The sequence below is a fragment of the Perca fluviatilis genome, chromosome 4 (genome assembly GCF_010015445.1).
Source record: "Perca fluviatilis chromosome 4, GENO_Pfluv_1.0, whole genome shotgun sequence".
In the NCBI taxonomy this organism is placed as follows: Eukaryota; Metazoa; Chordata; class Actinopteri; order Perciformes; family Percidae; genus Perca; species Perca fluviatilis.
The window spans coordinates 44,362,429-44,375,499 of record NC_053115.1 but is presented as its reverse complement, the minus strand read 5'-3'; the positions used below and the strand labels follow the sequence as shown (position 1 = coordinate 44,375,499).

At 43.2% G+C, this 13,071-nt stretch overlaps 2 protein-coding genes across 3 annotated transcripts in view; both read left to right on the top strand.

Annotated features, from left to right (window-relative positions):
* Positions 1 to 921: 921 nt before the first annotated feature.
* LOC120557209 (protein phosphatase 1 regulatory subunit 15B) lies at positions 922 to 11,708 on the top strand. 2 transcript variants are annotated; one of them, XM_039797324.1, is made up of 6 exons: positions 922 to 2,074; positions 2,342 to 2,773; positions 4,207 to 4,357; positions 4,464 to 4,690; positions 7,458 to 7,946; positions 8,560 to 11,708. In XM_039797324.1, the coding sequence occupies exons 1-6, from the start codon at positions 1,541 to 1,543 to the stop codon at positions 8,779 to 8,781; spliced, it is 2,055 nt and encodes a 684-aa protein (XP_039653258.1). In that variant the 5' UTR covers positions 922 to 1,540; the 3' UTR covers positions 8,782 to 11,708. The 2 variants fall into 2 exon arrangements, with proteins under 2 accessions (XP_039653258.1, XP_039653257.1); XM_039797323.1 differs by having other exon boundaries at positions 924 to 2,074; positions 4,195 to 4,357.
* A 312-nt stretch (positions 11,709 to 12,020) lies between these two features.
* LOC120557210 (nuclear factor 7, brain-like) overlaps positions 12,021 to 13,071 on the top strand; it is a 30,287-nt gene continuing 29,236 nt past the window's right edge. Inside the window, exon 1 of the mRNA XM_039797326.1 lies at positions 12,021 to 12,470. The gene's annotated coding sequence lies outside the window, so the exon portion shown is untranslated. The remainder of the gene's footprint in view (positions 12,471 to 13,071) is intronic.

The window sequence follows — 13,071 nt, the reverse complement described above, 5'->3', positions numbered from 1 at the left end:
AGCTTTGAAATTAAGCCTAGTCCTTAAAAATTTCCCAGGAACAAGAATTCCCTCTGCTCACTTTTAAGGTAGACTAAATAATAATACATTTTATTTATATAGTGCTTTACAGGCTACTCAAAGACACTTTACACTAAAACCAGCACATTTAGAGCATAAAAACAGATACAGCAATAAAACCAACACATAAAACAAGCATATTAAAGCAATTAAAACGTGGAGTGACTAAGTAGATTTTTTTTTTTTATCCATACGTATTCAGTCGGTCCGCTATTGTCTGTCGGGCTTTTTTCCGTTTCATAACAGCTGTATTTCCCTTTTTGCATATTATATGTTTCACCTCCTCTTAAATTTCCATTAGAAGCTGCTGCTCAGCGGGTGAAACATATGCTGCACACGTCTTTTCCATTTCTGCATCAGTAAATCTGTGATCGATACCGTGGTCTATTTAAGAAAGCCGTGAACGTGCACTTATCCCAGCTATCTACTCCTGGCTTGACATAGCTTCACCGTCTGATCCTGGCTCGGCAAACGTGCAACCGATTAAGCCGCGATGAGTGGATCACACTAAGTCAAGCTGCGCTTTTTCAGTTATCCTGGATTTCTTTATTCTACTTTTGTGCAACAGGCCCCGGTGTGTTTTTGTGTCTGTTTTTATTGCCGTTTTTGTTTAATATTTACTCAGTTTTTTGGCAACATTTGGGGCTTTTTTATGCTATAATTGTGTGAAATTTGTGTTTTATTTTTGTACCGTTAGCACAATTTCTCTTGTAACTTTTGTGCCATTTATGTATTTTATTACAGATTATTACACGTTGATTTAAATTCATTCATTTATACACAGTATATGGACAGTTTTTTGTGTTTACACACGCTCCCTGGCTCCGGTAACACAGCGACGCTCCCTGGCTCCGGTAACACTGCGAGTAATTGTTGACGGTCCCTTCATTTTCTGATGAAATCTCACTCCGACACACGGAAGCAACACGGCGGTTAAATTAGTCTTTATTCGCGAAAACCAGAACAGTATTAACACCGAAAGAAGACAAGAAATCGTGTAAACTGAGAAAAAAAGCCAACAAAGTGTGTTTCTTGATCAAGACTCTACTTCGGTTTACTAACCGGTCAGATAGATAGCTGCTACTGCTAAGCTAAAACCGCTAAGATAGTTAGCTTCTCCTGTTCCTATCTATGAGCTGCTAATGCTAAGCTAACCTGTTAGCCTAGCACCGCCGGTGAGACCTCCAGACAAAATGGCTCTGCTCTCGTCCTCAAACAGGGATTCATCCTCCACCGTGTTTTCCGTCGCCGTCTTCACTAAGTTCTCCACCAGAAAGAAGTCCAACCACCGCTGTCAGTGGAGCGCTGCTGCCGGTGTCACGGACAGTATTCCCTGGATTCCCTCTCGCTGTGACGGTCCGTGCGCTGAAGACTAAAGTTTCACTAAAAACACTCTAAATGGATCATACAGCGGAACTGAGATAATGTCACATGAGTATTTATAATTAATATATTGGATATTTGGCACTTTGAAAAGAAAATGTTCAGAACTATGAGCAGTGAGAGACACGGGCAGAGCTCGTCGTCTCCTGCCGACCGTGGAGTCTCCTCTGCCGTGCTTGTAAGCCAGGAAAGCTCGTGGATCGGCCTTCTGTCTAGGCCCGCGATGACGTTTCTACAAAGCTATCTCCCGGGGCGACCGCTCCGTGCCCCGTCCCGGTCTGATACAGGAACCGGGTGGAACCGCGGGGATTTAAATTTAAAAACCAGCTTTGTTGATGCGGAAAGTGATTTTTTAAGACAGCTGGACGACATTATGCCACTAAACGTCACCCATCATCCGGGTCCTCACGTGCCAGTTCTGCGGTGTCAGAACGCCGGAGCCGTCGGGCTGCTGGAGCCCCGAGTCGGCGGCACGATACCGTGGATCACCGCCGATTCTCTGCGGGAACTTGGGATTCAAAGCGAAGGAATGGACTTAAATTCCTGCCACCAGCAAACCCACGAAAGTGGATATTTGTCTTCTGCGTGGACTTCTTTAAGTCATGTTTTTATAAGCTTGATTTCATCTCAGGTGAGTGGTTGGTGTGCTACACACACACACACACACACACACACACACACACACACACACACACACACACACACACACACACACACACACGTTTAATCTCAGGTGAGTAGTTGGCGTGTTCTTATTTAGCTATTTTACTGGAATATTTTGAGAGGAAAAGGTTAACTTACGTTATTTATGAAATTTGTATACATTGTCTATTTTGTCACTGTTCCATGGAGCTTCATTGTGTCCTGAATAAAGTGATTATTATTGTTATATTTGCAGGAAATCGGCCCCCCAGTGGGGAAGGAGTGGGGGCCAGCGGGGGCCTCTGTGACAGGTGGCATGGGTAAGAGCAGAACGTGGTGGGACAGTTTCTGGGGTGGCGAGGAAAGCTCCCAGAGAGGGTTGTTATATCTGCCCCGGGCCGGCACAGCCCCGACACTTTGTCCACAAAAACAACCAGCGTCTGAAACAAAAAACCCCGAAACAAGCGAAGAGGGATGGACGCTGGGAGAAAACACTGGAGCCTCTCAGCACAAAGAGGAGTCGGGTAACAATGGAGGGCTTCACACCGCCCAGAACACCGAGTGGTTCGGTGTTACAGAGCACCGGAGCCGGTTAGGGGCCGGGACTGCTGCCGCCTGCAGTGTGGCGGCGCTGCTGACCCCCGAGACCGACAATGGTTACTCCAGTCCGGAGGAGGAACACTTACAGGTAGGGATGAACATTTGGTCCATCAAATGTCAGGTAATCTCTCTCTGGGATTATATATTTGTGTCAGAAAATTAAGGACAGAAGTTGGAATATTTTAAAACAAGGTTGATTTCCTACAGACTTCTAACTTCTACAGGAGAAGAAACATTAGTTATACAACCTGGTAGCTGTGTGTGTGTGTGTGTGTGTGTGTGTGTGTGTGTGTGTGTGTGTGTGTGTGTGTGTGTGTGTGTGTGTGTGTGTGTGTGTGTGTGTGTGTTAACAACGAGACAAGCTAATAAGGTGTGACAGCTGCCCTGAACTGCAAGTAGAATTAGCATTCGTCCTTGGGTTTTATTCAACTTTTTCGATGTAATGCACAACTAAATTAATCTGTTAGCCTTCATAATTTTCAAAATAGCCAATGTTTTGTGTAGTCTGTTTAAAAGACCAGCATATTACATTTTGTATGCTATAGTAGCCTACTTTATTGATACGTGCAGAGAAAATTACATTTGCAGGCAAAAAACACAACGAATGTATGATATTCATTTCCACAGACCCCTCCCTAAATATACCGTTTCCTTTATTGTCTCTTTGTACATTAAACAAGATGGAGGTGTATTTTGAAAAACTTTTCAAGGAAGTGTAACCGTTAACTATGGCTGAATTTACTCTGCTGTGTCAGTCACCATGGTGGTATACAACGGAGCACAGCAGTGGCGTAAAACGGGATTATCATCTGCACATGCTCGAACATTTTGCACATGCGCATGTTGGATCGTGCAGGCAGCACAGATCGCGTACCCACAGCAAGTCAAACAGGCTATTAGGTAGCAGGAGGCGGACTTCACCGGAGCTCCTCGATTGGGTCAGTGGTGGCATGCCGCACCAATCGGCGTCACCATCTCAGGGAACCCCAGGAACTAGGCGGGACTTCCCTTAGCCAACCAATCAGCAGCCTGGAATGGCACAGCCTACTCCGCATCTCAGATAAAACACAATCACAGTTAAATACACACACGAAGGTGCCGGCGGCAGCCGTAACGCAACATAAAATAAAGCCACACTGGAGCTCTGCTTACTTTGCTCCGCGGCTCCAACACAGCAAGCACCTGGTCGCTATGGAAACCAACACTTGTGCATATTAAATCTGGAACCGATGATCAGATTTAAATCTAAACGATTCCAACAAAGAAGTAGGAATCGGTTGTCGATGCCCAATCCTAATAAAAAGTCAGATAATGTCAGTGATTCTACATATTTTGAGAGATTAAAATCAGAACATTTTTGAAAAAAAAGTAATATTTTGAGAGAGAATTTTAGAAAAAAAGTGGGATCTTTTTAAAAAAAAATTTTGTAAATTTTCTGAATTTATAGAGGAGTTGTTTGGTCTGTAAAATGTTGGCTAACGTCTGTGATTATTTGCTTAATGTTTGCAGCTGTGTGTCCAGGTGTGCCAGCTGAAGATGTTGAGCGAAGATCAGCAGGAACAAGAGACAGAAAACACAGGAAAGCGAAACGAGACTTCAGAGGACGGAGAGTCTGACATTACATCAGGACAGGAAGTGGAAGAAGAAGAACAGGAAACAGCCGCTGCAGACGGTAGGGCTGCTTCACATTTAAGTCTATCTTAATATTTTAATAACGATTTCATTCATTCAACCTTTATTTGTTCTTGTTTCTTAACCATGATGATGATATTTTTCAGCCTCTCCAGAGGATCCGTGTGCAGCGACACCTCAGTGCCAGAATAAAGCCATTGCCTTCATTATGGGATGCCCCTGCAGCGACGACAGCCAATCAGACGGGTCCTCCTCCTCTGATGATGATGATGATGATGATGATGATAATGATGATGGCTTCGACAGCGAAGGTTTGTCCGACTCGTCCGATGAAGAAGACGAAGAAGATTCGGACAGCGAGGCGGACTCTGAGGTAGAGAAGCAGTGTTGGATTATAATCATGATTTAAAGGGCGCTATGCAGTTTTGGCCATTTCTTCTCTGTTTTCTGGCTTTTTGCTGGCATGTTTCTCTATAGAACTCCCCCTACAGCCTCAGAATAGATATTTCTGTCGTAAAAACTGGTTGCCGACTCTCCCCCCTCCCATCTTCTCCCTCTGGTCATGTGAGTTTGTTTTCAAAGAAGCTGGCGAACGCACAGAGTCATGTCCACTGAGGTTTTTCTCTCCTGGGTCCGTAACATTATTCTTTTTTCCTACGATGGCCTGAGAACGCTGTCGGAGCAGAAGCAACTAGCGTTTGCCAACATCAAGCTGACGAGAAACTCTGACAGATTTAAGTTTCTGATCAAAGATACAACAGCAACAATGCCAGGTCAGCATTGGATCTGCAGGCTTGCATTTGTCTCAGTTCTCGTTAGGGCTTTGACTTTTGCCCAAAAGTCATATTCGAAGTTCGTTTGTATATTAATATAAATATTCGAATATTTATTAATAATATTTTGACCATTAAATGCTTTCAGTTTAAAAAAAAATTAAAAGTCAGACCCTGGATTAAACACAAACAGTGTGCTTTCGACAGGAAGTTCGGAGCTTTCACCGTAGCCTACGTAAGTGGTCTGATGTTTATACTCGTGTGCTTGTGTGTGTGTGTGTGTGTGTGTGTGGGGGGGGGCGGTGTTGCCAACTTAGCGACTTTTTTTCACAAAAGCGACTAGCGACAAATCTGGCGACTTTCTGTAGAAAAGACAGCCACTTTCTGTAAAATAAAAAAGAGTCGCCAGTATTGTCCAGCGAGCACGCCATGTATTTCTCTCCTGTGGCCGTAGAAACAGTCACCTCTCTCTTCTGTTGTGTGACTGAGGAGCAGCCCCCCCCCCCCTCTGTGCTCTCTCCTCATGTGCAGCAGCACTGAGCAGCAGGTAGAAGGGGAGAAGGGACAGGGTGCGGCGCCGGTGTAGGTAGGAGAGACAGCCACGGGAGAAAGACGCCGCTGATCTGGTCTGGCCTGGTCCTGGTCTAGCCCTGGGCCAGCCAGCCTTCTTTGAGAATTAGGGAGGAATGCAACGCTACCGAGCCACGGCCGAGAGACGTGCGTAGCCGCGACGTGTAGTTACATTTTGAAATGTGTGAAAAAGCCTCGGAATCTGAACTGAAAACAACGTTTACAAGCAAACGCATAAAAGAAACTCCATCGCTACCTTGTTCTTATAGCTAGCCGGTTCCAATTCGTTACATCGCGAGACCTGATGTCATGCCATACTTCCTGACGCCGAGGCCCAAGGGTGGTTTTTCCGCTCACAGGCGCTAGGGGGAAGCGAGATGACCACCATTCAACCCGAAAAAAAGTCCTATAACCATTCCAATGACTCTGAAGCTGTTCAGTTAAAGTAAATTAAGCTTAAAAAAAACTGCATAGTTCCCCTTTAATAACTTTATAGCCAAGAAGATATTAAAGGCCTTCAACCTTTTTAAAGTGAAGATCAGCAGAGGAACACTTTGTGCACACTGAGCAGCTCTCCCTGGAGACTGGTGGACACGGTATTAATGAGTCTTCTTATCTGTCTGCAGCTGCTGTCGGTCACTCTTCTTCTCTTCAAGTTTCATTTTCACTCTGAGAGCTTTCAGAGAAATGAAACCTATCAGCACATGTGCGTGCGCGCGCACACACACATGAACACAGCCACACACATACACACACGCACACACACACATGAACACACACACACACACACACAGAGAGAAACACACACACACACACACACACACAGAAACACAGACACACACACACATACATACACAAACACAGAGACACACACGCGCACACACACACAGAGGCGCACACACACAGTATAAGGTGTTTCCAGTTTTAGAAACATGGCAGTTGAAGGCGTTTAAATCAACAAAAACTTATTTTGCACATTATGTTTAAAAGTAAACTCTTATTTTCTCTCATCCCGAAGGTTAAACTCACTCAGACAACATTTAGTCCGAGCCCTTTTCAAAGTTTTCTATATCAGAAATTATTGGAAAATAACATGGATGGTTCAACGCAGCGCTCTTCGCAATTAAAATGTTTAAAAGAACGTCAAAGAATGTTGACTAAAATGACAAAAGAGTGACAAAAACATTGAAGAAAGCGACTAAAGGCATCGAAAGCCTTGAAAACAGCAGAATAAAGCTTTGAAAAAAGCGTCAAACACAACAAGGCAATAACAATTTCCCCCCGCTGTTTTGTCACTTTTCACAATTTTTTTGCACTTATTTCCTCAAGTTGTTTGTCACTTTTTCCGATGATTCTGTCGATGTTTTTCCAAGTATTTTTTACGTTTTTGTTGTTCTTTTTACTGCGTTTTTGGAGATTTTTACCAACATTTTTGTTACTTTTTTCAACGTTCTTTTGTCATTATTTTCTCCAAACGCTTTAAAATTAAATAAAACACCCAAATTCAATGAAGGTAGTGAACTGACCATTTAGCACACCGTGAGGAGCGTTTTGACAATGTATTTTGACAATGTGGTTGATAGAAACCCAAGTTTCTGATATAGAAACTTTTTGAAAACGGGTCAAATTAGACCCTGAGGACAACCGGAGAGTTAAGGGGAATTCAAAAAGTTAAACTGGAGGAAAACTCTGAAGGGAAGCGTGACAGTTGAAGGTGTTTTCACTGTTGATTTGTGGTGTTTAAACGTCAATAACAACATCTAAATATGTGTAAATGTTCCTTTATGATTTCTTCAGCCGGACTCTGAGGAGGAGCGTCTGTGGCACTCGCTGTGCCGTAGTGTCGACCCGTACAACCCCAGAAACTTCACCGCCCAGCTGCCAGCCACCCGCACGCCACCCCGCACCATCCCCGCTGTCTCGCCTCCGTCCTCCACACAGTCCTCCCCCGCTTCCTCGCCGCCGTCCGGCGCCGACGTCTGGGACGACTCTGCGTCGGCCAGCGAGGCGGACGAAGCCGAGAGCCTCCGCCTGTTAAACTCCTTCGGCTGCTCCTCCGATCCATACAGCCCCTTTAACTTCCAGGCGCCGGTCCGGACTCGAGGGCCCGCCGGGGAGCCACCAGGAACCAGAGCCGGGGCCCAGGCGGCGTCCCAGATTTCGTGTCGCTCCGCCAGGCGCCGTGACGCAGCGTCTCCGCCGGAGTACAGGACGGAGGAGGCGGAGGAGCGGCTGGACAGTGGATTCTCTGAACTCTCCACGCAGAGCTGCTCCGTCACTAAGAAGGTGAGTCGCTGACACACACACACACACACACACACACACACACACACACACACACACACACACACACACACACACACACACAGACACAGACACAGACACACAGAGACATGCATACAGACAAACATACACACACACACACACACACACACACACACACACACACACACACACACACACACACACACACACACACAGACACGCATACACACAAACATACACACACACACACACACACACACACACAGACACACAGAGACATGCATACAGACAAACACACACACACACACACACATACACACACACACACACACACACACACACAGACACACAGAGACATGCATACAGACAAACATACACACACACACACACACACACACACACACAGACACACAGAGACATGCATACAGACAAACACACACACACAGAGACATGCATACAGACAAACATACACACACACACACACACACATATACACACACATACACACACACACACACAGAGGTGAGTTGCAGCCCTACAAATATTAGATTCATCACAAACCACTTGTTTCATTTGCATATGTTTTTATTTATGTTCTGTAAAAGTAAGTGAAACTGAATCTTCTCCCCATCAGGTTCGTTTCTGTGACGATGTGGAAGAGTTCTTTGCCAGTGGCGGCGAGGAGGACGAGGATCGCCGTGGCCCGTGGGAGGAGCTGGCGAGAGACCGCTGTCGCTTCCTGCGGCGCTGCCGCGACACGGAGCAAAGCATCGCCTACGTCCTGCAGCCGCAACACCGCCGGCGAGTCTGGAGACGCCTTGCCACCGCTGCAGCTCGCGGCGTCCTGGACGCCTGAATCTGTCCAACGCCTGAGAGAAACCTGTCAGGACGGCGCAGGAATATCTGTCCGTCCTCTACGTCCATAGGGCGATCGATCGGTCCTTTCTAGGGCTGTCAAAACTGTCCGAAAATGATGTTTGAATATTCCTTATAAAAAAAAAAAAAACACTCAGAGGTTCAAATATTTTCGAACATAGTGGAAGTTAATCGAGACAGAACTACTTATAGGGTTGTAGTTCTTCTTATGTGGACAGTACAAGAAAAGATGAGACGTTAGAGAGACAGAGGACAGGCGAACTCTCTCTCCAGACTCTTAAAAAACACGATTCCTAACCAACTCTGAGTGAAATCTGAAGGGCTGAGAAGTCGTCACTGTGTCTTCTTTTTATTTTGCAGACGGACAGAAAGTCTGCAGCCGATTATTCACATAATCATCTGCTTTACTTTTTCTCTTTCAGGGCAGAAACCCTAAAACCCTGGTGGGACTCTCTATCTGCAGACAGAAACCTGCCGAAGGTGTTGCGTGTTTTCATTTTAAGCTTTTATTTTTCTCTCTGAAGCCAAAGATTGAAAGCCTCGCTGCATGGATGTTAACCACTGATAATCAGTAAGTGTTGAGCCTCTAATCAGTATCTGCATCGCTGGTATTAAAGTCCCTTTAACCAAGTATCTAACATCTTATCTTCAGCTTTTAATTCCAAACTACAAGTCCTTTAAATTCACAGTATTGAAGTCTGATTTCCAGTTTTTAAGAGAGTCTCAGTCGACTAGTTTAGATTTATTTTATGTGTGTTTCATGCCAAATGTTAGCGAGTATAAAACTCTGATCTTTAACAGAAATCTTCAGGCGTCGCAGATACTAAATGAAAATCATGACTATCTGAAATAAACAGAAACCTGTCGTATGGAAACGTGTCAGTGTCACGTTATTACGTAAAACGTTTGTTGTAATGAGATGTTTTCATGTTGCTTCAAAAACTTATTCAATTAAAACAAGAACATTTTTCTATAATAACTTTGTTTTTCACATTAAAAGAGAGAAAAAATGTCAAAATACAAAAGCCACAAAAACTTAGAAAAGTCGAAAATAAATGTTGGAAGAAACGTAAAAAAAAAAAATAGTGAAAAAAACTGACAAAAAACATCTAAAAAAAGCGACAGAAATGTTGGAAAGGAACTTAGGAAAAATAATTTAGAAAGTGACAAACGTAAACGTGATTCTGACAGGTTTCTCTTCCATACAACAGATAATCTCAATAGATAGTTTGTTTCTTTCAGACTGTCTCCAGATTATTTAAATGTTTCACACAAACAACTGTCTCCGCCTCAGTATTTTCAAACTAAAACCTGTTTTTATCTGAAAGTTTTTCACAATAAAAGCAGGAAACGTATCAGAAAGATCTGCTTCTCTTCTTAGGAACCGTCACTTTAAAAGACACAAAAAACATTAAAAAAACAAAACCTAATTCTCTGACCTATTCAGGTTTTATCATCATTGAAATATGTTGTTTTGAAGTAAATAATTAGATTGTATAATTCTTAATTCATAATACCTTTTTAAATGTTTGGCTGGCTGGTAGCAGCTTCAGGGTTCAATGTTAAGGATTTCTACTTGTACTCGACTCCATCTCAGAGGGAAATATTTTTATTTAAATGCTTTTTACTGTCTGACAGTTGGATAATGATTTGTGATTTTATGTTTTTAAATACGTAGAAAATTGTACAGAGTTTGGTTGGTGGAGGAATCGGTAAGTTTGGCTCAGATTTTAAGAGAGAGATTTTCCAAAAACCAAAGGGTGGAAAGAAACTAAATACATTTACTTAACTACTTAAGTACAACTTTGGGGTACTTGTATTTTACTTGCACTCCATCTCAGAGGGAAATCTTGTATTACTAAACTACATCAGTCACACCAACCAAACTCTGTGTAGTTTTCTACGTGTTTAAGAAACTCCACAAATGTCTCATTTTATTTATTCAGTCAGATATTTTCTCTACACGTTATCCCCTTATAGTTATTAAGTTTTAACTCTTTGTTCCAATAAGCCTCATATTATAATTGTTTCCCCCCCCCCCAAGATAAAACTTTCAAAATTAGAGCCAGAAAAGAAAAAGTAACGAAATAAAAATGTCAAACATTTGAGAAGAAAGGCTTTAAAAAATGTGAATTAAAACATCACTAAATGTCAAACGTTGAAAGCCTCACAAATGTACAAAACAAACTTCAGAAGCATCAACTCAATGTCGCAACATTAAATCAGACTCCGATCTACTGCAGACTCTATTTACAGAACAGGAAACTAAACTTTTTATTTCATCCATTTAATGAGTTTGTTTGGTCCCTAAAATGTAAAAAAAAAAACTTGATAAATGTCCCAGTTTGACTTTTATTTTCCTCCAGTAAACAGACAGGCGACAGATCTTCACAACATCTTTGTTCTGGATCAAAACGTGTAACACAGTGTCGAGTCAGAACCTGAGTCAGAGTTTAAACTTCCTGTCTTCAACACACAGAAAGTTCATTTAATAAAGTCCTCGTTTGGTCCAGAAAATGTTAAAAACAATCAACATTTTCCCAGTTTGACTCGCAGAAGATCTTTCAATGAAGACGGATTTAGAACCCAGAACGTAGGTCCGAGTCTTTACTTTCTGTTGCAGGATGAAGCCCAACATCCTGGTACTTTGTCAGACTAAACTATATTTCTGGGACACTAAACAGATTATTAGCATCTGCATGTTGCACTAATATAATGTTATCACACAGCTGTGTGACTAATAATCAATCCTCAGTTTATTATGAACAGGAGAAGTCTTTGGTGTTTCTGTCAGAAAATGCTTTTTATTTTTCTAAATCATGGTTTGTTTGGCGTCTGACTCGCTCTGCATCATCACTTTCTCACAACTAAAGATTATAAATATTAAATCAATATTTAATGATCACACACTACGTCTTTGGCTCTTTCTTTCCCTACATCTTCACTGCTGATCAAAGATCTGACGTTCAGTTTAAAAAACATGAAATCATTGTTAATGTGAAATAAAACAAGTGGTTTCTTTGTGTGTGTGTGTCTCTCTCTCTCTCTCTCTCTATCTATCTATCTATCTATCTATCTCTCTATCTCTCTCTATCTATCTCTCTATCTCTCTCTCTCTCTCTCTCTCTCTCTCTCTCTCTCTCTCTCTCTCTACATACATTCGGGGCTGGAGACCCAGAAGCTCCGCCCCTGGATTATGGTTTGAGAACATGACCCCCGTTTCTATGGTGACAGTCTTGTGTCTGTAATAATCCACTATGTAGTGGGAGAGGCCGCCCTGTTTCCAGGGTGACAGTCTGGTGTTTTCTCCTCCAGTGTGTCCTGCGGCTGCACCAGGCCCTGCAGGTACTTGATGTAGCGGATGGCGGCGCGGAGCGTCTCCACCTTGCTGAGGCGTTTGTCGGCGCTGTGACCCGGCAGGCGCTCCCTGAGTTTGGCGTAGCCCTGGTTCACGCAGCGCACCCTCTGCCGCTCGCGCTCGTTCCTCTTCTGGATGAACGCCGGCTCGAAGGGACACTCGTACACGCCGAAGGGTCCGTGGTGGTGGAAGGGCGCCAGGAGGGGCCGCAGCCCGGCGCCGGCACCCCGCAGAGCGCCCATGCTCGATTGGTAGAGGAGGAAAGGGGCGGAGCCAGAGAGATCCTCGCAGCGAGACAAACCGAAGCTCAGGTACGAAGGTGGAGAAAAGGTGGAGCTCATCATGTGACCTGCAGAGAGAGAGACACACACACACACACACAGAAGAACGTTAATGGAGCAAAATCTGCCCTTCAGTCTCTAAATTGACTTTTTTGTAGCAACTCTAACAGCTTCTGAAGAAGAAAGACTTGCTTTATCTTCCGTAACAAAAGAAGACTGATTTGGTTTTTGGAAAATCAAATCTGATCAAAAGGCAGATTCTCGTGTTAATATAAATGAAAACATTTTGTAACTGAAATCAGAGTTACGTATCAATATTGGGGGATAACACGTAGAGAAAATATCTGATTAATTAAATAAAAATGAGACATTTGTGGAGTTTCTTAAACACGTAGAAAACTACACACAGTTTGGTTGGTGTGACTGATGTAGTTTAGTAATACAAGATTTCCCTCGGAGATGGAGTGCAAGTAAAATACAATTTCCTCAAAGTTGTACTTAAGTAGTTAAGTAAATGTATTTAGTTACTTTCCACCCTTTGGTTTTTGGAAAATCTCTCTCTTAAAATCTGAGCCAAACTTACTGATTCCTCCACCAACCAAACTCTGTACAATTTTCTACGTATTTAAAA